Source organism: Puma concolor, chromosome D3 (genome assembly GCF_028749965.1).
Source record: "Puma concolor isolate L17-30 chromosome D3, mPumCon1.1.hap2, whole genome shotgun sequence".
NCBI lineage: Eukaryota > Metazoa > Chordata > Mammalia > Carnivora > Felidae > Puma > Puma concolor.
In genome coordinates, this window is record NC_141678.1 from 80,324,102 (window position 1) to 80,350,166 (window position 26,065).

At 37.6% G+C, this 26,065-nt stretch overlaps 1 protein-coding gene and 1 non-coding gene across 12 annotated transcripts in view; both read right to left on the bottom strand.

Moving 5' to 3' along the window:
- The window catches only part of PIGN (phosphatidylinositol glycan anchor biosynthesis class N), a 102,001-nt gene that overhangs the window by 6,465 nt on the left and 69,471 nt on the right, over positions 1-26,065 (bottom strand). For 9 of the 11 annotated variants that reach the window (XM_086683150.1, XM_025931037.2, XM_086683154.1 and 6 more), the window contains 7 exons: positions 20,219-20,321; positions 18,460-18,546; positions 15,655-15,710; positions 15,060-15,135; positions 12,476-12,549; positions 4,452-4,494; positions 2,214-2,266 (listed from right to left, as the gene is read on the bottom strand). In XM_086683150.1, the coding sequence (XP_086539276.1) occupies positions 2,214-2,266; positions 4,452-4,494; positions 12,476-12,549; positions 15,060-15,135; positions 15,655-15,710; positions 18,460-18,546; positions 20,219-20,321 (492 nt within the window). Of the gene's footprint in view, positions 1-2,213; positions 2,267-4,451; positions 4,495-12,475; positions 12,550-14,581; positions 14,601-15,059; positions 15,136-15,654; positions 15,711-18,459; positions 18,547-20,218; positions 20,322-26,065 lie in introns of those variants that run through there. The other 2 variants (XM_086683155.1, XM_086683158.1) reach the window with 2 other exon arrangements.
- On the bottom strand, positions 25,511-25,644 carry LOC112868497 (small Cajal body-specific RNA 14). Its single transcript, XR_003224314.1, has one exon.

The window sequence follows — 26,065 nt, forward strand, 5'->3', positions numbered from 1 at the left end:
ACACAAAATAGTGGAGAAAGATTTATAATGAAAACCAACAGTCCTCCTTCCTCCTTACTCGCTTCTCAGGGTGGCTGCTTTAGTCACTTCCCTTTTTTATGTCTTCTGGTGCTTTACCTCCTGAACATGAATGTCTTTATGGTGCTGTTAACTGATACATCAATTTAAAACATTATATATTCAGTCCCTGCTAGGAAAGAGGAGAACTGAGCCTGCTTATACTATAACCCACTCGCTTCAATTTTAGATCTATTAGCCAGTTTTTCTTTTATTTTTCCTTCTGAGTCAATTTTGACGTATAATTTATACATAGGAAAATGGAACTAATTTTTAAGTGTCCAGTTAGATGAGCATTGACAAATGGTGCACCCAGGTGACCATCATTACTGTTAAGGTGCAGAACATTTCCATTACCCCAAAAGGGCCCGCATTCTCTTCTATAGTCAGGCTCACCCTAACTCTCGGTGCTAGAAATGGGTGATGGTGATAATCACATTCCTACACAGTAGGAATGAAGCTAATGCTGCTGGACTGCACACTTAAAAAACATTAAGATGGTAAATCTTATTATCTATATTTTACCACAATTAAAAATAAGATGAAAAGGGGTGCCTGGGTGGCTCAGTTGGTTGAGTGTCCAACCCTTGATTTCGACTCAGGTCATATTCCCAGGATTGTAGGATCGAGCTCTGCATCGGGCTCTGCGCTGAGCATGGCCTGCTTAAAATGCTCTCTTTCCCTCTGCCCCTCTCTCCCTGATCATACACACACTCTCTTTATAAAAAAAAACAAAAACAAAAAACCCCAGAAGTCTCACACAAAAATACTATATTTAACAAGAATATGTTCCAAACAAAATTCTGGCCTATGTCTAAGATGAAAACAAATTAATCAAACTTTGGAGAGTAAAGGGAAGTATGTCAAACACAAGAAGCAGTGTGAAGGATAAAGACTAGAATAACATCAATACTAATAGTTGCCTTTACTGAAGCTTATTAGATGCTGGACACTGTGCTAAATACTCTACATGGAGTAATTCATTCGGACGACTACACAAGACAGGGGAGAGGTGAGAGGGATTAGATCTCTTGCAGATGGTCTCTCAGCTAAAATGTGGCAGAAACTGTTCAACCCTAGCTGCCCTGGTCTAAAGCTCATGCTCTGACCCGTTATCTTGTCTGGACACTTTGGGATTAGAGGAGGAGACACCAAAACTTTCCCTAAGCATTCAAGCTTAAGAGCAGTTAAACAATATGGCCTAGGGAGGACCTTTACATGCCTGGCACACATTGAATGAAAGAGATTCAAATCAGATGAGGCAGGGAGGCAAACACGTCTATGAATAACGAGGCAGTACCAGGAGTGAGCTGCCTAAGAGGTAGGAAGAAAGGAGAGAAGATCTAACAGTCTCACCCAGGCCTACACAATTCCCAGCAACGCAAGTGCTGAATGAATGTTGACTAAATGAAACAGAATCAGTCTAGGGGTGCTTGGGTAGCTCAGTCAGTTAAGCATCTGACTCTTGATCTCAGCTCAGGTCACGATCTCACAGTTCGTGGGTTTAAGCCCCATGTCAGGCTCTGTGCTGACAGTGTGGAGCCTGCTTGGGATTCTCTCTCTCTCCTCCCTTCTCTGTCCCTCCCCCACTCGTGCTCCGACTCTCTTTCTTTCAAAGAGAAGAAATGTAACAGATTAGAGCAATCATTCACAGTCAAATCACAACAAAGAAAAAATAGACTTTGGGTTCAGATTATACTTTAAATAACACTGGTGTATGTTTCCCACATTAAATGTTCTCATATTAAAGATTCTAAGGGGCAGATAATGATTACATGCAATTGAAACTGCCACATAAACTTCATACTGCAACTGAGTAGCATCATTTCTCTAAAGAGATCGACAGATATGGAGAACACGCAGATTCTGAAAGTGACCTTCTCTGAAAATCCCGGTTGGATTCAAGCAGTGTCTCTTGCACCTTCCCTGCTCTCCAGGGTTCCCATCGATCCCTACACTGTCCCAAGAAAATGCTTGCTAACGTGCTAATGCCGAGAATTGGAGAGATGGGTCTCACTTCCAGAGGTTTAAAATAATTGCTACTTGCTATGCTTACCTCAAAACTCAAACTGGCACCTTCTACTAAGGTATCAAGTTCCTTTTTTTTTTTTTTTTTTACCGTACTGTTAAGAATTCTACGTGAATATATACTGCACCTTGTTCCAATATCAAGCCAGCTGCCATAATCCTTGACCAAGAAGAAAAAATGCTGTAAAATAAAACAAAATAGGGCTCCATCAAAAACAAAGGTATTTGGATTCAGCTGAAAAACAATGTTTTAGGATTATGGGTTTCAGATTTCTGACCTCTTATAACCAATATCTAACTAGAAGCTAGAAGAATATGCCCTTTCCAGGAATTTTTCCTTGGACTAAAGCTAGGTATAGCATTACCATTCAAATGAACACAAAAGTGACATTTATGAATAACTAGAAATAAAGATAACTAACTTAATTCTTTTTTCAGTAAGCTCTATGCCCACTGTGGGGCTTGAACTCATGACCCCGAGATCAAGAGTCACAGGCTGTACCAACTAAGCCAGCCAGGTGCCCCAAAGATAACCAATTTTAATAAAAGACACTATGTAATACCAAAGACCTATGTGGAAAAAAGCCATAACATCCATTTATCAACAAATATTTATTGGCAGTGTACTATGTGCTAATCACTGTGTTAGGTCCTATAAATAAACTCTCTTGCAGGAGTTGTATAATCTAGTGAATAATTCAATAAAATTATTAGGGGTGTGTGTGTGTGTGTGTGAGAGAGAGAGAGAGAGAGAGAGAGAGAGAAGAGTGTTATCACTGGAAAACACAGGCAATTATGGGAGCATAGAAGAAGGGGTACATACCCCAGATGGAGTAGAAGGGAAGGCTGTCCCAATGAAAAGTCTACAAATCTAAGTAAAATGTAATAGTCAGTTGAAAGAGGAGTCTGAGGACATCAGAGAAGTATGTTCCTGCGAGAGGGAATAACCCATATAAATGCCAAGAGTCCAGGCATAGCGTGGCAAGGCCAATGTGAGGCTGGTGTGGAGAAAACACGGTGCGAGGCGATGCAGGTCAAGTAAGCAGAAGTTAGGCCACAAATGGCTTTGTAAGCTAAATTAAGCAATATGACTCTTTATAAAATGAATCAGAATTTAAATTCCCTTCTGTTAACATGTCTTGTTTATTGGCCCCTTTTGAGCAAAATTGAAAGCTGATTTGTCCTGACATTATTATGTGTAATCAATTTCATAAATATACTGGATATCCAGTTCAATAGAACACAAAAATGCTCTCATGTAAATCAAGTGACTAGGAATCTGATTTGGGAAGTTATGCTACTTGGTGTCTCTAATCAGTTCTAGCATAGGATGTTGTATAGTGAAGAATTAGTTTTGCCCAAAGAGAGGTCTGGCCTTTGCCTTCAGTTACTTGGGGTGACATCTAGGCCCGTGGGATGTCATGCCTGATGGGTGTATTTGCCTGGAGCCTTAGCCACTGGACAATCTTGTACTGGGGGCTCTGGGCCATGTGGTATCAGTTCCACCTCTAGAAGGGCTGGACGTTAAAGGTCAGCCAGGGGAACAAAATGTGATTGATCCCCATTAAAAAGTTGACACGGGGGCTCTGGTGAGCCTGGTTGGCAGGACTCTCTGTGTATGTCACACATGGATGCTGTCATGACTCCATAAGGACAAGAGGACCAGAGGTCCCGTCCTAGACTCTGCCTTCTGAGTTTTTTCCCTTGGCTAACTTCAATCTGTATCCTTTCCTATAATAAACCATAACTGTGAATATAACAATTTTCAGTGAGTTTCGTCCTTCTAGCGAATTATCAAACCTGAGAGCAGTTTTGAGAACCCCCCGAACTTGCAGGTGTAAAGTATGTTCTTTTTGTGAATATACTCCATACGAGAGGCTCGCCTACCTGCTCTTTACTCAGAACTCACTTATTAGAGCCATCAACTTGGTAACATCTTCCAACTTAAAAAGCTCTATTTCCTCTTTCCTTCCTTCCTTTCCTCCCTTCTCTCAATCTGAGAGAAGGCTTAAAATAATCAACATTTCAAGCAGGGAAATGATGTATTACCTATATCTAAAGTTAGCTTTTCCTGTTAGCTTCCCATGGAAGGTTCATTTCAGACATAATGCACCATGGAAGACTAGGTATAAAATGACAGATTGAAATAAATCAAGTAGGAAGACTTCTGATACCTTCAGAAGAACACCCTTCCTGCACAAGTCATATAAAAAGAAAGTAATTTATATGTGTAAATTATGCCAGGACTTTTAACTTAATATCTAAGGATTTCATGTACAGAAATGCATTCATATTTCTCTTGATTAAATTAAATCAGCACTTAACTTCTCAATCTTATTTATACTGAATATCCAATAATGCCTTACCAAAGCCATAATGTCTGATATGACGAGAACCATGAGAAAAAGGCTGGAAAAAAATAAAGACAGATTATACATAATAGAACAGGCACATTTTAAAAGCACCGCAAATTAAAAATTACAACAACCAAATAACCCAATATTCTGTTAGCACTTTTTCTTCTGAGAATACTACTTTTTTGGAAAGGAGCTCTTTTCATGTTATCATTGGCAACTGACCTGCAGTGACGGGCCGGAACCCAAAAATGTTATTTAACATTTTGAATATTTATTTCAACAGTAGGAAAGGGACACGAATTACGATTTTTTAATTAAACTTTTTACCTTGAGATAATCACAGGCAATTACAAGAAATAATATAGAGGGATCTCATGTACCCCTTGCCTAGTTCCCCCCAAGGTAATATCTTACAAAACTATCATACAGTATCGCATCCAGGATATTGACAGTGATACTGTCAAGACACAGAACATTTCCATCATTACTAGGATCCCTCATGATGCTCTTTTAGAGCCACATGTATCCTCCCTGCACCAACCCTCTGCCTTATCCCATGAGAACCACTAACTCTTCTCCATTTCTATAATTTCATCATTTCAAGACTGTTGTGTAAGTCGAATCATTTATGTAATACTTTGTGACCTTTTGGGAATCTATTTTTTTTCATTCAGCTTAATTCTCTTGAATTCATCTGAGGTACTGTATGTACCAATAGTTTCGTCCTTTTTATTGCTGTGTAGTAATCCACTTGTGGATGTACCACAGCCTGCTTAACCATGTTAAGCACTGAAGGACATTACAAATAAAGCTGCTATAAACACCTGGGTACAGTAGATTTCTCTAGGAAAAATACTACAGAGTGCAATTGTTGGATCTCATGGCAGTTGTGTGTTTAGTTTTATAAGAAACTAAAACTCTTTTCAGAGTGGTTATACCATATATGTTCTCATTTGTAATATCTGAGAGCAATTTCTTGGCATCTTCACTAGTTTTTAGTGTCACTACTTTTTATCTTAGCTATTTTGATTGTCGTATAACGATACCTCACTGTGGTTTTAATACGCATTTCCTTAATCATTAACAATGTTGAACATCTTTTCTTCAGCTTCTCTGCCATCTGTATATGCTCTCGGGTCTTCTGTTCATTTTGTCATTAAATTGTCTGGTGTGTACTGTTGAGTTTTGAGAGTTCTTTATATATTCCAGATAGTAGTCCTTGGTCAGATACATAGTTTGTAACTATGCTCTGCCAGTATGGGCTTGTCTCTTCATTCTGTTAACAGGGTCTTCTCTTTTGCAGAGCAAAAGCTTTTAATTTTCATGAAGTCCAATTTATCAATTATTCCTTCTATGGACCATGGTTTTGGTGTCAAGCCTAACTCTTTTCCTAGCCCAAATCTCAAAGATTTTTCTTTGATGCTTTTCCTAAGAGTCTGAATCTGTGGTCCATTTTGAGTTAATTTTTATGTAAGATGTTAAGATTTTGGTCAAGGCTTAAAAAAAAAAATCACAGCATGCCTACTTGATTTCCTTAACAAGGCAATGAAAAATTTAATGCTCATGGGTAATACAGAATCTTAGCTTTTTTAGTTGAAGAAATGGACAAATTTCCCTCCGCATTAAGGTATCACAGCAATTAGATAATAAAAGGGAGAAAATGCAAATCCTAAAATCAACTGGTGCTTTTCTCATAAGTCCAAATAGAAACCAACAATGGAAAGTGTTCATAGAATTTTAAGTTTCTATATACACTACAGAGGTGCAAGAAAGCTGCCGATTTCTCTCATCTCATTTATAAATTTAATGTTCTAAAAAAGTCTTTCCTCCCAGGCAAACTCATGTGATCAATTATTGAATTTCATTACACAATTCCATTTCAACTAGTCTAAAATCAGTGCTCCTAGTCTAAAATAATCCTTGACTTCTTTTTAAGACATAATTGTTTTTCTAACTATAGGTCTGAAATATAGAAATGTAACTCAATAGTTCACATACACAGATATGTAGCACAAGTCAGACCTATCCTAAGTGAAGTGTTGTTACCATTCAAAGCAAGTCTGATGTAACAGACATACAAGAAGTGTGTTAAACTAAGAGTTTGTGGAGAGCGCAAAGGTCATTCAGTACAACCTTCTGTCCAAAGTATCAATTCTCAAAGTAACAATCTCGATGAAAGCATGGGCTTTAATGGTTCCAGTTACAGAATCTACCCCAATTTACACAGCCCCAATTATTTCAAACTGCTTTCCTTCTTTGAATCAAAATCCGTGAAACAAAAATTCTACCCTATGGCTGTAGTTCTTCGGGAACAAGAATTAAAAAATAAAGGCAATTTAAATGCAACAGACTTGGGGCACCTGGGTGGCTCAGTCAGTTGAACGGTCGACTCTTGATTTTAGCTCAGGTCATGATCCCGAGGTTGAGGGATCGTGCCCCACGTTAGGCTCCCACTCAGAGTATGGAGCCTGCTTATGATTCTCGTTCTCTTCCTCTGCCCCTCTCCCCCACTTGCACTCTCTCTCTCTAAAGTGAAAAAAATGTAAAAAAAAAAAAAATGCAACAGACTTTTCAATATATTTTTTGAAGTTTTGTTTGATATTTTTAAATGTTTTTCTAAAACCATGTTTTACTGTGGGACACAGATGATAGATGATGTTCTGCAACCCTTTTAAAGTAAAACACACCTGATGGTAAGAAGACTTACTATCTTCTTAGCCTCGGTTTCCCTATCTATAGAATGGGCAGGGTAACCGCTACTTCATAGTACTGTTGGGAAAATTAAGTCAAGTAATACATGTCAAGTATCTAATACAGTGCCTGCCTGCCTACTACTACTGATTTCTTTCTTACTCCTTGTAACAAAACTTGAGATACAATTAAGGACACGGTGAAAGATATGACCTCTGCCCTTACAGAGTTCATAGGGTGTGCATTAGTTTGCTGAAGCTGTCATAACAAAGTACCACAGACGGGCGGCTTCAACACCAGCGATGTGTTCTCTTGTAGTTCTGGAGGCTAAGTTTGAGATCAAGGTGTCAACATGGTTGCCCTCCTTCTGAGGCCTCTTTCCTTGGCCTGGGAATGGCCATGTTCTCCCTTTGTGTTCACATAGTCTCTCCTCTGTTTGTGTCTGTGTCCTGATCTCTTCTTCTTATAAGGACACCGGTTGTATTGGGTTAGGGCCCACTCAGATGACCTCATTTTACCTTAATTATTTCTTTAAAGGTCCTACTTCAAATATAGTCCCATTCAACGTATGTATCTGGTGGGCTGGGGGTGGTGGTGGTGTACAACTGAGCCCACAACAGGGTGTGAGACAGAAAAACAAGAAACAGTTCATCACCGTATGAGTTACCTAACTTACCTAGGAATTTGAGGGGAGGACAGCTGACTAAGAAAAGTACATCAGACAGTATGATGTTTGATCTAAGACTTAATTAACAGCAAGGAAAAAGCTTTTCCAGAGCAAATTTTGAACTATTCTGTGGAGACTGAGGAACAGAGAAGTTGCCCAAGTCACACAGCTAGTGAGAGGGCCGACTTTCAACACAGCACGTCTGACCTCAGGGCCTCTGCTCCCCAGCCATGATGCACAAGGTCTCCCCAAGGCACTATCTTCTCTCAGAAAACTTCAGCACGCTTACCATTTTCCCGTGAATGTGTCCTTTGTTTACCTTGCTTTATTCATACAGTGTTCAGACAAGAAGGCATAAAAGTAACAGAGCGTTCAATACCTATGGTGATCAAATTACTGTGACAGGAGGATGGGATTATTATTTTCCTGTCCTGGATGTAACATTTCCATGAAAAGCAGATGAGTTTGGGTGTTTTATCTCTAAGATGTTTCCCCACTACTCAGCACCTAGATCCTGAGTCTGTCCCATGAATACCCCCTGATTCAGGAAATAAATACATGCTACTGGGTTTTTATACAAATGATAATGAATGTTCCCTCTTACCACCTCCACCGACACACTATGATCGCTCATCTCTAATGGTCTCTTAACTGATCTCCCTGCTGTGACTCTTGTCCTCAAGTTATTATCCATACAACAGACAAAGGAGCCTTTGAGCCCTTCCAGTGGCTTCTTGCCACAACTAGGAAAATTTTGGAAGTCCAAACTTTGGCCTAAATGGCCTCATATGATCTGGTCCCTGCCTACCTCTCCAGCTTTACTTCCTCCAGTTCTCCTGCTAGCACCCTCCACTTACGCCTGGCCCTGGTGCTGTCCTTCCAATACACGGTCTCACCTCAAGCCCTTTGCGTGCTCCACACCCTCTCTACCTGAAAGTGCTCTTTCTTCATACAGTTTCACGGTTCATTCTGTGTTTATTCCTGTCTCTGCTTAAATGTCTCTCCAATCTATTTTTCTTCCTGACATTTAACGCAACCTGACATTTTATGGCAAACGTTTTATTTATTATTTGTCTCACTGAGTAGATGGTAAGCCCTATTCACCAGTGTATTACCAGCAGCTAGAACAGTGGCTGGAACGTAACGGAAATTGAAAACATCACGTAGAAGCAATTGGCGTAAAATAAAATTGAAAATGGCTACTACTACACGTTGTGACAGCTCTTTTACATACAAGACTGACTTAACTTCTTCCTTTTGGGTCCAGAGAACACTACAAAATTTGACCCAGAAAAAATCGGATGCAGTGGAAACAACACCAGATAACACTGTAGAAAGCTAAAACCACTCAGGGTAAAATCTGTAACTGACAAAGCAATGATGGAGGAAGCAAATCTTCTTGACAAAAACCAGGTCTATAATCTGACCTAGGTACATTAGACCAGCTGGAGATAATAACCATTACAAAAAAAAAAAAAAAAAAAATCACACCAGCATGAGCTAAAAATTCATAAACTTTACGATAGATAAAAATTAGATAAAGGAACCAAAATTTTAAAAATTGACCTCAATAAAAATAATTTCAATAAATTAAAAATCAAAATGAAAACATTTGGAAGTAACTTAAAATTACCTCATATAAAATTAATTAAAAAATTAAGCTGGCTTAATAGAATTTTCCCTGGAAAGTGCTCTTCCAATAAAAGTGATTCGATATTGGTGTAATTCTGATTCAAATTTGGATTCCTAAATATGGGAGCATACATCCTGAAGATCAAAACATCTAACAGAACAAAACAGAATATTCAAAGTGATAGTTTCAAAACATCTTACATTCATTTCAATTAGTGCAGGGCATGAGAAACTAGCTTTTTGGCTGCTGGATCACAATTTGGCCACACACCCCCCCCCCCCACACACACACACACATTCTTTTTCAATCACTACTGTTTAGCCATGGCTGTCTTGTATAGTTGAGTATGTACTCAAATATAGAACTGAAAATTATCCCTTTTAGGTCTCATTATTTGGTTGGTTGTTGAATCCTTCTGTAATTCTAAAACTCTTCTCATTCTCTGCTGCTGTCCAGTACTCTCTTATGCTTTGATGCATGATGAAGGTGAGGAAGGTCTTCAAATTCCACGTCACCTCATGCTGTGAAATAGACTGGGCTGAAAATATCCTTATCAGCTGTGAAAGACACTTTGGGTTGTCTGTTTCCAACACTCACTCCAAGCCACAACTTCTTTCTCTCTAACCACCTTCCAGGTTAGAAGGAACACGTGCCCCTTAGAGTTCTGCTCATTCAGACATACTCTGAAATACGTTGGATGGGTCATTTGGGAAAGACACTGCTTCGCTGATGGGAGGGGAGAACCAGCTGACACATCTCTTTGCCTTTTCCCCTAATGGTCCTTCTTCCTACCTGGATGGTAGATATGATGCATGGAGGTATGAGGAGAAAGGCCAAACTCTAAGAATGGAAAAGCAAAAAGGCAGGGTTGCTGATGATATTACACCAGCTCTGGACTGCCAACCTCTGCACCCCATGTTATGTGAGACACATAATTCCCTATTTCAGCTACTATTGCTTAGATTTTCATTGTTTAAAACCAAAAACATCTTTTTTTTGTTGTTTTCAAAAGCATCCTTAATGGATCAACCATTAAGTAATCTTCATGCCTGGATACTTCCTTTTAATGACCTCTACCCAAAATACACAAGTCTTCCGAGATGAAGCCAGTTATCAAGGCTGAGAAAATAGATAAGTTAATTGTTTTTTAAATTTTTTATGTTTTATTTTTGAGAGGGGGGAGGGGCAGAGAGAGAGAGAGAGAGAAAGAGAGAGAGAGAGAGAGACAGAATGCGAAGCAGGCTCCAGGCTCCGAGCTGTCAGCACAGAGCCGACGCGGGGCTCGAACTGATGAACACCGAGATCATGACCTGAGTCGAAGTCGGAGGCCCAACCGACTGAGCCACCTAGGTGCCCCGATAAATTAATTTTAAAGTCATGAAAAATAAAATAATATGAACACAGCTTTCCTACTTCACCTTTGTTTAATACTAACTTAAGCAATGAGTTAAAAGAAAAGCAGTTAGAATCATCTCACGGGTTTGTTATACTGAACCCATCCCTGGCATTATGGATCTAACAAGCCAGTCATTAGTACAAATTCTGCCTCCACCTTAACCCCTAGGCTTTCAAAAATTGTGTTGTAAGAAGATGCTTAGCAACATAAACACTGAGATTGAAAATGAGGATAAAAAGGAGAGATGCTATCAGTGATATTTAACAAGTGGCTACTTTAGCAAGTGGCAGGCAGGGAGCGATGGACTTGGGCTTGTGTGATGAATCAGATAAAGAAGACAAGGTGAGGAGCTGGTTCTCACCGGGCAGAAAAGGAATTGCCGGGCTCAGCCTGTGGCATATTAAATCTGAGGGGTCACTGTGACATTGAGGGGGAAATGCAAGTGACTTGTAAAGCTTTAGAATTCAACAGAGAAGACATTTCTGAAGTCTTGACTTTGTCTCCTTGGCCTCTGTTCTCTACCTTGACATTTAGTCTTTTGTTGTGCCAGTCTCAGGACAGTTACTACACACGTACACGTGTACACCCTCCACTTCTCCTTCCACACGACACCAGCTCTTCCTTGTTCCACATTAAAATCCCTGCCAACAAACATGTATCCGCTCACAGAGATGCAAGAAGTGCATGTCATTTGCCAGGTTTTTTTAATTGCATCTAACTATTTTTATGTGATATTGACAAGGTATGTTTTCAATATTAAATTCATGTAAATATGCTGTAAAAATACTAAATTAAACCGGAAAGAAATTGCTACTATTTTTAAACGGTGGAAGAAAATCTTGTAAAATTATTACTATTACAGCAGATGCATAAGAATATGCTAAACTCAGTTCTAGCTTAAACTCATCAAAAGGAGTATGCAAATTTATGCTAATATTAGTTATTTCTTTCAGCATTGAATATGCCAGTTTGATTCAAGAATAACTGCTAAGAAGCTTCATATTTATCTCAAGTGTCTTTCAAAGAGCCTGATCAGTCCCATGCTGATGAGGCAATTTTATTGGTTAAAAAAAGCAAATAGTTGAGTTGACAGCTTCTCTTCCAGAGTCTTGATTGCGTAAGACTGACTGCTCAGAAATTTCTCAAAACTTAGAAGGAATAATTCCCATTCCACTTGTCAAATGTGTAGAAAACAAGACTAAGAAACTATGCAAATTATTGACATGCAGAACAGTTCATTTAAAGCCATGTAAAATGAAATAATGTTACACATTTGTCTCATACATATTTAAGAAATAACCCAAAAGAAGAGAATGATATCCCTTGTGTTTTGTAAGCACAGTTATATCTATGATAAACAAGTCATTAACTATAATTTAACATTTATGTTTTACTGTTTTCTTGGGAAGCTCTTAGCTAGCTTGAATAATATTCTAATAACATTTTATTGTTGAGAAAGCATATTTGTCTGCTAGAGGCTCTAATCAACTAATTTTCTCTAATGACAGCTGAACTCTGGCTACAAGGGTACAACATTTTTTCCCCATTTTTATAATAAACAACAATTTTACAGCATCTTAGTAATCACGTTTACTCTCACTGCCTCAACGTGGACAAATCCAATGCTTCTTAAATATTCACCTTACCTTTTTGATGATAACTGCGTAGTTAACTGAACTGCTTCAAAAGCACACATCACAAGAACGAAGGGGATTAAAATCTGTTTAAAAGGACAACAGACCATGCCATGGGTAGTTGAAGAATTTGAAAAACTTAAAAATAAATGCTTTTTCTGCTTATAGCAGTAATTTAACCTCTCAAACAAATTTTATCTACGTTAGTAAAGAGCAAACTCTGAAAACCATGAGATCAATGATATATAGAATAGTGATGAAATGGATTTAAAAATCAACATTAATAGCATATGTAATATAAAAAGATAACAAATATCAACACTCATTCCAAATAAAACCTAATATAAATTTTTGATTTACGTCATTATAGTAATTAATGACCTGTTCAAATGATTCCAAGAGAGTATGAGAGGCACAGAATGCCCCAAATCAAATAAATTAGAGAGCCTGATAATTTGATTCACAGATCCCTGAACCCATCTGGTCACTTGATACTTTAACTCTATATACGTGATTTAGCTGTTCTGCCATTGCTTTTTATTCATTTATCTTAATACAACTTTATTTCTGATTAAACAACTTAGACTCACTGTAAAATATTTATTAAAAAATTGAGAAAGTTATAATACAATTTATACTGATTGAAAATCCATAATCCAGAGCTAACACCGTTAATATTTTGAGATACTGCTTTCCAGTAACCAATTAAGTATGTGTATACACACACACACACACACACACACACACACACACACACACAGACACGTGCGCGCACTTGATATATAATAAAAAGAAAGGAGAGAGAAGCTAATGAGAAGAAATGATGTTCAAGACTGGATAAGATTGTTGCAAGTGAAATAAAATACAGTTTGGGAGGACCTTCCCTTCTGGCCACATCAGTCAAAAAAGCCATCCAGTGCATTATGTCAGTACAGCTCTGAATGTGGCTGGAGAGTAAAGATCTAGTATTTTAATTTAAACTTTTGTTTTTCTTTGTTTTTTTTTTTTTAAAGGAAGTTCTTTTTTTTTTTTGAGAGAAAGAGAGAGAGAGCACTCAGGAGATTGGGGGAGGGGCGAGGGAGGGGAGAGAGAGAGAGAGAGAGAGAGAGAGAGAGAATCTTCAGCAGTTTCCATACTCAGCATGGAGCCTGACACGGAGCTCGATCCCACGACCCTGGGATCATTACCTGGGCCGAACTCAAGAGTCAGAAGCTCAACTGACAAAGCCCCTTCTTTACTTTTTTATTTTTTAATTATTATTATTTTTTTTTTGAGAGAGAGTTTCAGCAGGGGAGGGGCAGAGAGAGGGAAAGAGAATCCCAAACAGGCTCCACACTGTCAGCACAGAGCCTGATGCAGGGCTCCATCCCATGACGCTGGAATCATAACCTGAGCTGAGATCAATAGTCAGCCACTTAACCAACTGAGCCACCCAGGTACCCACTTTTTTCTTATTTTTAATGAAAGGCCAATACTCTTCAATAGACTAAGAAAAGAGCAACTACCATTTAAAGATGTAATTGAGGGTACCTACGTGGCTCAGTCAGTTGAGCGTCCAACTTCCGCTCAGGTCATGATCTCACGGTTGGTGGGTTCGAGTCCAGTATCGGGCTCTGTGCTGACAGCTCGGAGCCTGGAGCCTGCTTCAGATTCTGTGTCTCCCTCTCTCTCTGCCCCTCCTCCATTCATACTCTGTCTCTCTCTCTCTCTCAAAAATAAATAAAAATGTTTTTAAAAAATTGAAAAAACTAATTGAAAGTTAAAGAAATAACATGTTTTACAACAGCTCAGTAGAAAATGGGACATGAGAAAAACATCTTTTTGATATTTCTTAGGATCACATTTGTATCAATGCAATAACAAAAAAAAAGGGGGATATTAATCTAATTAAGAGACACATACTTTTAACAATGGTTACTTTTGTGATCTGAACAGAAGGTAATCAGATTTTAGGCAGATATATACTAACTACGTAAAATGTGCCAGGCACTGTGGTAGAGGGAATAAGACAAGCAGAGTGACCCTGCAGAAGAAAGGAAAGAACATGAATTACATTCCACAGGAGTCTGAACCTCCAGAGCTGAGGAGTCTGTCATGATCTTGGTACCATGTCATCCAGCTGGTGCCCACTGCATTACTGTAAATGTAAGCACTCAGTGACATACCTGGTAAGTGAATCAATCAATTCTAGATACATGGATTATGAGAACAGATTATAACATGTTGGCAGTCTTGTGGGGAACATAGAGAATCTTTGGGAGCACTGCAGCTTTGATCTGCACTGTACTTCCCCACAGGCTTTAATCATCTGTGCTGGGACTTCCCAGGATTTACACAGAATCTGTACTTTGTGGAAGTTAAATGGGCTTAAGCATAAGGCAAAAAGGTTAGCTATATTTTGGAGTAAAAGCTAAAGGGCCCTACCTCCCATACAGCATTGTCTGGGAAGGTATCTTCTTTCTATGTGATCTCACTCTGTCAGAATGACTTCATAATCTTAAGGTCATGTAATGTGTTACATAATCTATCTTAATGTCACAATGAATTGATAATCTTAATCAGTATCTTAATTTAATAAGAAAATAAGAAAACTAACCTTCCACATCATCAGGGCTCCCATCATAAAAGGACTAAACACGGTCAGAAAGCAATAGACAGAGGCAAGATCAAAGCTAAGGAACCAACATAAAGAAAAAAGATTTTAGAATTCACATCGTAACTTTAAAAGAATGTTCTACTAAAAAGGATGTTTCAACTACCTTTCTGAAAGCTACTCCTACTAAAACACAAGCTTACATCATATCAAGAATATTAGGAAGCCACTCAGATGAAGTAGATATGCATGTGCCGATGCACACCAATCTCCAAAATATATCCTTCGGGATAAAAAGTATGGTACAGAACAGAAATCTAACTTGTATTATTTTTTATTATAAATAGGCTGTTTTCATTTAAAATTACCTGTTAACAGGGCGCCTGGGTGGCTCAGGCGGTTAAGTGTCTGACCTCGGCTCAGGTCATGATCTCACGGTGCGTGAGTTTGAGCCCCGCATTGGGCTCTGTGCTGATAGCTCAGGGCCAGGAGCCTGCTTCCGATTCTGTCTCTCCCTCTCTCTCTGCCCCTCCCCCGCTCACACTCTGTCTCTCTTTCAAAAATAAATAAACATCAAAAAAAAATTTTTTTTAATTACCTGTTAACAGAAGCTATGTTCCCAGTTCCAAAAAATGCTGTCACTAAGAAGAAAACCTAAACAGAGTTAAGGAAATGGCCAAAACAAGTCGGAATTCATACAAATTTCTCCTTCATTTAGAAAAGATATGCTTATTCTACCAGGAAGGTAACTTGATTTTTAACCTGTACGCTTGGTCATAAATTGTCATAAGTGAATGTTCCATTACATGTCCTCGCAAATGAATTTTGAAGGAACCAGGCTTAAGAGGCAATGTGCTAAAAACACGAGGCATGTGAGGTTATCCTCACTTGTCACTAGCACCTTTGGGAGGGCATTTTCCAATTCTCTAACAGAAGCAAGTTGGAGTGTTGTATCTGTAGTTGGGCCACTGATGGTTTTTTCAAAAGGAGAACATGGACCCAGTGCATGTGACAGGCATCTTTAGGTGAAATCCTGTTTTAGTTCATATACTCTCACCGTGTGCCCACCACATGTGAAACGTGCCAGGTTCTTTGGAAGGCTCAGAAGGAAATAAGATACCATGTTCTATAATAACTCAACAGAGAATGAGACATGAGAAAATGCTAGACATCTTTTTGACACTTCTTAAACGTAACATCTGTTTTAATGCAGTAATAAAAAGTATTAATCCTATTGGTATCTAAGAACTAACTGCTAGAAAAATACTTATATACTGCCTGGTCCACTGAAAGGACTCCATAAATGTTAGCTACTATATTATTACAGACACATACACAAAAGTGGTAAAGAAACACTGAAGAGGATGTATGAATTATGACAACTTTCAGTGAAAAAGTGGCATTCGAGTTGGTGACTTGAGATTCAAATGTATTCATGGATCTATTCACTCAGCCAATCAACTGACCAACCAATATTTATTGTCTAGAATGAGTCAGAAGCAGAGCTAGGCACTAAGCATATAAATACGAATAAAATAGTCTCAAAGTGCTCACATGGTAACTAAGATTATGACAATATATAGAAGTACATGAGAAGCGTTTTAAGGTAAACGGTGGTTAAATAAAAGACATAGTCAAGAAATATTAACAGGTATGACAGAAGCTTAGAGTTTATTGAAGGATACAGTGAAAGAGAAAGTAAGATTAGTGGCATACTAATTAACTAATAGATTAGTGGCATATTAATAAAAAGCCTTCAACTTTACTGTGGAGACAATGACAAGCCCACAAACATTTTAGGTGAGTGATACAAATAAGAAACACCAGTGACAGTGAGATATTCAAATCAGGGAGACAAATAAATATAGGCAGGAAATACAATTGGGAAGTTATTTCAGTAGCTCATGTTAGGGGCAAGGAAGGTCCGAGCTGATGCACTGGGAGTGGAAATGGAGAATGAGGGCAGACAGTGGGACTTCAGAACTGGACAAGGAATAGTTAAATATGACAACAAGTTTGATGGCCCGGGTGGTTGGGAGTATGGTGATGCCATTCAGTGAAATGAGGCCCGCCAGAGAGAGACTTTGGAGAAGGGTGGGCCGTTGTTAGTTTCAGATATATATTTGATGATGCCCCGCAGAATACTGGACATATGGCTCATGAGGTCAGGAGAGGTGAAGGCCAGAGTAGTAAACCTCAGAGTTGTCTGCGTGGAGGCGTCAGTCAAAGCTATAGAAGAGGGTGACATTATCCAGGCACAGGAAGAGGAGAAAGTTAAGCGTAGAGCTTGGAGAAGAACATCACTCAAAATCAGACAAAGGATGAGTAAGTTTTAGTGCAGGAGAATAGAGCTGATGTAAAAGCTACGAAGAAAACCTGGATCGTGTCCTGAAAGTCAAGGAAAAAGAAAAAGAGAAGTGAACAGAGTTGAATGTTACAGAGTGGTCAAGTAAAACTCAAGACCAGACTGTGCGGTCAGGGAGCGCCTGCAGACCCAGTGAGGATACAGTCTCAGCAGGGACATCCGACAGATCTCCACACAGCTGCTACGTGCCAGGCACCGCTCTGAGCGTTCTAGGCTTAAGGCTATAGTACCTAAATGGGGAGGAAATGGTAGCAGCAACTATGGATTTTTCTTCCAAGAAGCTTGGGAGTAAACAGAAAAGACAAGATAAAGTTATACTTTAGGGAGACGAAGTGTTCAGGGGAAGGAGTGTTTATTCGTATAGGGTGAGTGGAAGGAGCCTGCAAAGACAGAGCAAAACGGAGGGCAGACGCAAGAGGCAGAGAGAGGGAGAACACCACGGTAAGTTCAAAGGAAACACCTCCCTGCGAATTTATTGAAGCTGATCAGCCAGCCTTCCCAAAGTGAGATTTTATTCCCCCATATTGTCCTTTAGACTTCTACCACTAATAACTTTCACACAATGTTGCCTCAGATGTGATCCGAAAACTTTGGGAGGAAGATATTACATAACATGAGTATAGTACAAAATACACACATAAAAAGATACAAACCAAACTCATAATAGTGGATTCTTCCGGACGAGGGAAATTAGAGTGGGGTTGGGAATTAAAAAAAAAACAAAAATAAAACCTTAAGCTTTAGCTGTAATGTTTTAGTTTTTTTTTTTAAATGTGTGACATATGTGACAAAATATTACTTGTTGATATCTTGGATGGAGGGAATACACACATATACATTTGTTTTTAGTATCATTCTGTGTGCTTTTCTACAGTTTCACCATTTTTTAAAAACACGAACCATACGAAGAAAATTACGGTTGATGGGGCTGACCCCTCCCAGGTGATACCACTATTAAGTGAAAAGGGGAAAATACCTTCTGACCCCACTAAATGGGAGGTGGCAGCGCCTTAAAGCCAAAGCCCAAACAAAGGATACAAGGAAAAAGGCCCTCCGGACGTCATCCAGATAGAGCTGTCGGAACTGGGTTATATCAGTACTGCAGGTGAACCGGACACTGGTGACCTGGGAGACAATTGGAAATATACGAACACACAAGAACGGTTCGCTTACTTCTACCCTCAAAGGCAACCTTCCAGTCTAAGTTACAAGAGCTAGAAAGTTATCCTGTACTGACCAAAGCAAACAAAATAAAGCTGTTCCTATAGCTTAATTACACCTTAATAAAATCTGCCAAAAGGCAGACTACGTTGCTAACAATATGCTGAATGGAGCTGTAGTACTGCTGAATGTATAATAAACGGGAGCTTTTCCTTATCCCATGTAAATGGTTTACTTTCAATCCCTATGTAATTCTTCCCTTTTTGAAGTCCTGATTCTTCGGGGTCCTGACCTTCTAAAACCCAAATATGGCATGATATGAAAAAGCATGATGAAATCAAATATTTCTCTGTTTCTTCATTATTCTGTTAATTCTATTTGTAGAAAAATTATTTTCTCTCTATAAAATATAAAAGATTTCTACTTTTGGTAAAATAGAAAGTCACTCAAGTCCAACAATGTGGATGCACTCTTGCTTAATCCCCCTCTCTCTATAAAAATAAAAACTCATGGGGGAGTTTAAAGGGAGATCTTCCCCTTCCTCCACTTTCCATGTAATTTTCTAGTAAATTTACTAGAAATTTAATACTTTATACTTTAATACTCCTTTATATAAAAAAATCTCTTCCAATAAAAAACAGAACTTAAAAAATGACACAAAAAATGTTACTTTTAAATTTAATATCCACTTAATATTAAAATATTTAATATTTACTATTAAGGACAGTCTGACCATTTATTTGAATCTGATCAAAACTGCTTTTCATGTACGGTTTTAATATTCCAGGGCTGAAAGTTAAAAAACAGTAATTATTTAATATACTTCAATAAAGTTCCTTCATTATTGAAATTCATTATTCTAAATTATCAATTACTTTCTGTAAACTCAACTGGAACCAGTTATGGATGGATCAATGGATCAACTACGAAGGTGCTTTTCTGCAATATTCTTTTTATCTGACCTCAGTAAAAGTGTAAATATTCTGTCACCAATTTCTTATAAATTACCTTCAGTTCTAAAATAAAGGCAAGAGACATCAATTTCACTGTATAGCTCAGCATGATAAATGTGTCCTTAAAATTTAGCTGGCTTTTAGCCAATTCAAAGTATACTGTGGTGAATAAACAGCTTAAGATTTGGACTGAGGCCACGATCACTAAGGCAGCAGAATAAACAATTTGGGATAGGACCACTCGAAAGAGAAAAACAACACAGAAAACACAAATGGCACCTTCTGATCAAATTCATGAACTGACTTGTGACAATGTTGAATATTCTTGTGACTAAAATAAATTGAGGGAAAGAAAAATTAGATATGAAAACAGAAGAAAATAAGATCAAGAACATTCTTTCCCCTCTACTCCTTCATCTACATTGATGTTTTTGTACATCAGTGATTCACAAATAATCCCTAAGCCCAACCTGTTTAATGCCTATAAAACAATGAAATCATGCTTTTCTGTTATAAGTGAAAATTTTTCTGACAAACGAATTGTTTCATTTTTATTACTAAATTCATTATGACTGCCTTAAATGGCAGTCATTAAAATTTTTGATGGACTAACACTGCAACTTCCTTCTAAAACAGAAAATATTTATTCTCAAATAAATGCAACAATGGTTCTGCCCAGCTACCTTCTGTTTGCAGGAAATACCACGTTGCTGCAGGGTTTCTTGCTCCACCTGTATCCAGACAAACATTAAGCATGACAATACTAATGGAAAGAGAGCTTCGTACCTAAGCAGTAAAGGCATGGGGGAAGAAGTGGGAGGGGAGGGGGGAAAAAAAGAAAAAAAAATTAAACAAGTAAATATGCAAATTTATGCTGAGAGGTCTTTCTCAAAATTAAAACATCCTTGATAACATTTCTAAGTCAGAATATCGCAAAATTTAAATTTTCTAGGCTTTCCAGAAGAAGAAAGTGGGAAGGGAAAATTTAAATATCAACTCCAGCATCATCTTTTTTAAAATTTATTAAATCTTGAGATCACTACAATTTTAAAATAGTAGGGATATTTAGAAATCAGTGTAAGGTAAAACAACAAATACACAAAAAAGGAGAGAAAACATTAAGACAAAGGTAAAAAGTCAATTCCTGAGTTAAAATCATTAATATACATAGAAGAACAAGCAAACATCCCAAATTTTAAAAAAGGGGGGGGGGTGTAATACAGGCATAAATCTCTCAGAAAGAAAAAAAAAAGAGCTAATAAATACATGAAATATGTCTGACCTTACTGATAATTGATATGGAAACTAAAAGAACAGGAAGATACCATATTCGCTTATCACATTTATCCATTAAAAAATATAATAATGTCAACAAGAGTGTAATGAAAACTAACTCTCGTATACTCTATATAGAAATAAACATGTTCTGGAAGACCATTCAATACTCTGTATCTATAATTCCCCAAATAGTCATATACCATAATCCAATGATGTCACTTTTAGGAACGTACCCTGAGAAAATAATCCAACATGTGCACTACAATTCTCATATGAAGATGTTTGTTGTAATACTGTTTACAGAAAGGAAAAAACAAAAACAAAAACAGGAAGCAAGCTAGGAAGTGATTCCATAATGTACGGTACATCTCTGGGGTGGTCTAATGTGGACATTATCAGGTGGACAAGGGAAAGGCTCAGGAGATAAGACAGTGGCAGAAGTCTTTTCTCATCCTCGTTCAGCTAAGTGTGCCACCCTGGCCGCCCCCCAAATATTCCCTTACAGTTCTTCTCACACCGTTGGAATCCCATGTTCATTGACATGTCTTTCCCGCTAGTTTGTAAGACCTCTGCCTGTGCCACCACTGCAGGTCCAGCTAACAGTAAGTATTTGCTGGGTGAGTTACTTATCCAAGTGGAAGTTTCAAAACAAAATCAAACTAACCAAAACAAAACAAAAAAAAAAAAACTTTATTTCTCTCAAATTTTTCACTTAGTGAACTCTATTCCAATTGGCGCTATTTCCTAAACATGAGAAAGCAAAAGAAGCAAAATGCTTTAAACTCTATTACTGATCATAAAAATAAAACACTGAAGACCAGGCAGAAGGAACTATTGATATTTAAGATAGCATACACAAATCACTTGGTATATAAGATGTAGAATGCCCAACTCCCTCTCTCTGCCCTTCCCCCACTCATGCTCGCTCGCTCATAAATAAATAAATAAACAAATAAATAACTAAATAAAAATAAACATTAAAAAAATAAAAAGGGGTCTCCTGGGTGGCTCAGTCGGTTAAGCATCGACTTCAGCTCAGGTCATGATCTGGTGGTTCACAAGTTCAAGCCCCACATCTGGCTCTGTGCTGACAGCTCTGAGCCTGGAGTCTGCCTTGGATTCTGTGTCTCCCTCTCTCTGCCCTTCCCCCACTCACACTCTGTCTCTGTCTCTCTCTGGAAAGAAAAAAAATAATAAAAATAAACATTTAAAATGATGTAGAATGCCCAAGCATATGAATAGAGAATATATACATGAGAAAATATCATTAGTAAAACAGGTACAGAAAATTACACAAAGCTGTGCCTTTTTTGACCTATTAAAATCACATTTGAAGTTCTTATTTAAAAATGAAAATACCAAATACTGTGGAGGATATGATGAAATAGGACCTGTCATAGGTTGCTGGTGATATTATAAACTGGTACTGTTCTGAAGACAAAAGTCAAAAAAAAATTCACGGCCCACCTATACTACGTGTGAGAAGTGAAAAAGGGATCTAATCTAAACTATGTAGAAAGCTTGTATACAAAAACGCAAATCAAAATATTATTTAGGATAATATAAAATGGAAATAAATGATCAAAAATAGAGGAACAGCTAAATAAATCAAGGTTCATTCACATCATAGAATATTAAGTGTCTATTAAAATGATAGTTAGGAAGCCTATGAGCCACCAGGGAAAATGCTTCTAAAATAAAGTTAGGTAGGAAAAAAAAGATATAAAATAGTACATGGACTATAATCAACACCATGTTAAAAGACAAATACAGAGGTTAAGACTGGAAGAAATATACCAGAATATCAGGAGGAGGGGTAGGGTTAATAGATTGATTTTCCTCTTTATCCCTATTTTTCAAACTGTGATTAATACTATTTTTACAATGATATTTTAACAAATAATTGAAAAACAAATGTTGATTTAGAATGCCTACGTCCCAGCTATTCTTTACAATTTAGTTCAACTTCTACATGAGTCCTTGATGGCACCAATTCAGCTCCCCTCCTCAAATTCTTTCACTAGGCATTCCTTTATATATTTATTTTATTTTTTAAAATGTTTGTTTATTTTGAGAGAGAGAGAGAGAGAGAGAGAGAACGTGAAGGGGGGTGGGGAGATGCAGAGAGAGGGAGGGAGGGAGAGAAGAAGAGAGACAGAGAGAGACAGAATACCAAGGAGGTTCTGTGCTATCAGCACATGATCCCATGAACCGTGAGATCATGACCTAAGCCGAAATCAAGAGTGGGACAGTTGACTGACTGAGCCCCCAAGGCACCCGTCTCTAGGCATTTCTTTGTATCTTATAATTTTCAATCAAATTAAGTCACAATACCTTAATTGTTGCATTTTGTAATTGCCTAACACCGTAAAATAAAGTCCTTATTTTACAGCAGCTTATGACTCTATGATGCATCTGGGGTAAGCTAACTGTTGTGCCCATTTGTCTGTCTAGTGGTCAGGACACTGGAGGCAGGAAAGGAAAAACAACTGTTGTTGAATTGAATCAAGAAGGTGTATGCTCTAAATAAAAGAGGACCACGATTTCCTAAAATATTTGCAGTTATATAGGAAAGCATTCTTTCCTAATATATGGAAACATAAATCTCATAGTTCTACAAATAGTGCTACAGATTTATTTCCTTTCAGAAACTATAAACTATAATCATTTTCATTTGTAAAATGTAGATGAATAAATCTGATAAAGACAATCTTCCTATGGGACTTTATTTCTTTAGACAATCAATATCTTGTATAAAGTCTGCATATCTGAATTAATAAACTGAAATACCAATAAAATGTCATCACAGGCTCACAGTGTACATAATAAAACCTTACAAAATTAGGATCTGCCACTTTGGTCTGTGCAAATTCAACAGGGCAGAAAAGGCATTCAGCTTTGTTTTATAGTTAGCTAAGCAAAGGGATAATATAAATAAAATTTTAGTGGGAAATGTTTAACAAACTTAGAACTACTTTCAAGCATTACAATAGCTTCCATTTGCATAAAAATAATCAAATGCTGATTAAAATGACTCCTCTTTATTCATTAAATCAAGGATACATTGTTAGAACTTAGGATTACTATTACTGTATTTCTGTAAAGTAATAAAACTGCATTTCTTTTAAATATCCTATAATTGTGACTATTCACTACTTTACATAGAGAATCCTCCAGATTGTCCAAAATAGTTAATGTGGAACAATGACAGGTGGACTATTAGTTTTGCAAAACTGATTTGACATTGAAAAATGAACTAATGGAAATTGTTAGACTGTGCTGTTTTAGGCTATTCCTGTTGCATTTTTCTGCAAAGGTAAATATGCTTTCTGATGTTGAATAATATATTTCTTAATACATTCATTAACAAGGTCATACTCATTACTACTGTTCTGATTTTATACCTGAATTTTTTTCTTTTTAGATTTTCTTAAAATAAATTACAGTAATATGTTTTGGTATCTTTGTGACTGTGAAATTGACGATTTAGAACATCATGAAATATTTTTTTACTAAAAATTCAATTTTAATCGTCCTTTCTTCTTTCCTTCCTTTCCTTCTAAAGAGCAAACAAGATCTATTTTTAGATTTGTTTGCATTTCTTAAATCTTCTACACATTCGTTTACGTTTGTTTATTGCTTTAGAATGTGAAGTTTCAAAACAGAAGAGGGATTACTGATTATTAAGTGACTACGTAGAAGCTGGCACATATCTCTGGACCCTCTCAAACACGTACTTTCTTTTTTTTTAATTATTTTTTTAATGTTTATTTATTTTTGAGAGAGAGAGAATTATAAATGTTTATTTATATTTTGAGAGAGAGAAAAAGCATGAGTGAGGGAGGGGCAGAGAGAGAGAGGGAGACACAGAATCCGAAGCAGGCTCCAGGCTCCGAGCTGTCACTACAGAGCCTGACGTGGGGCTCAAACTCACGAACCGCGAGATCATGACTGGAGCCTAAGTCAGATGCTTAACCGATGGAGCCACCCAGATGCTCCTCAAACACATACTTTCTTAAGGCAACCTCTAGGTATGATCTCTTAATGAAACTCATGTGTCACCCCAAAATGCTGGGTTAGAATAGAAATGATTTTACCTTTTGTCTTCTTATCCAGACTAAAAACTAATTCATAGAAACTTTGATGGATTCTTATTGTAACTAAATTATTTATCCTGAAATTTCACCAATGAAGGGGAAAAGAATGAACAGTTTTAAGGTCACCTTATGTTTATCACTTTTGAGTAAGAACATGCTGACAGACTTCAAGCTTAATTTGAAAATTCAAAGTTCTAAGTCTCAAAGCAAGCCCCTCTTAAGATCTTATGAGGTAACTGGTGAAAATTTCCATGTTGCTTATATTACATCTTCACAGCTGTGCTCCAGATCTGGGTATGGAGGGAGAAAGGAAGGCAGGAGGTGTGAGGAGCTCTGGTAAGGGAAGGTTTTGCACCCTTCTGGATCATCTCTTATCCGAGGACTACAAGAACTCCCAGGGCCTAGGCCACTAATAATGTTAGGGTCTACTATGAAAAGATTTTTGAGAATATCCCTCTAATTCTGAATTAGGACAACCAAGTTTCCCAAAGAATAAACCTACATCTTGAACCCAAAATAGCTTTACAAAATCATCTACACTGGGAATAACCTGTTGATAGCACAGGGAATCCCTAGGTTTAAAAGACAAAAATAAACAAACATGTATGGAGCCATCGCACAGAAAATCTGATAACTATACAGACCCTGTCGGCAGGAACCATGTTTTGATGTGTGTGACTGCCTATGGTTGCATTGGACAACTAACAAATGCAATCGATACCAGGAACAGTCACATCCCTAGGTTTAGTCTACTTGAGATCAAGATCCTATATTTGGACCAAATTTAGCCCAAGTGAGTAGTGGTGATTTGAGCTGTCTGTTGTATCCAGTGTTGTTATAATGCACATATTTCGCACCCTCATCAGCATTTAAGTAAGGATGAAATAAAATTCAAAGGCAAGTAAAGAATCCTTTTCTTCAAAAGCAGGCGGGACGATTATATCACTGTTTCACGGACTTCTAGAGAACACTTCAAGCTGCTAGTTTTTGTGTTTGTTTTACAAGAAAATTTAAATCTTAAATAAAAATGGGCTCTTTAATTTCTGGGAAAATATTCTGAAAGTTTCTGAATCGAAAGAAATATTTGGAGTATGGTATACATAAGACTAAAAATTACAAGAAAAGATATATTCAAATAAGAACAGACAAATCAAG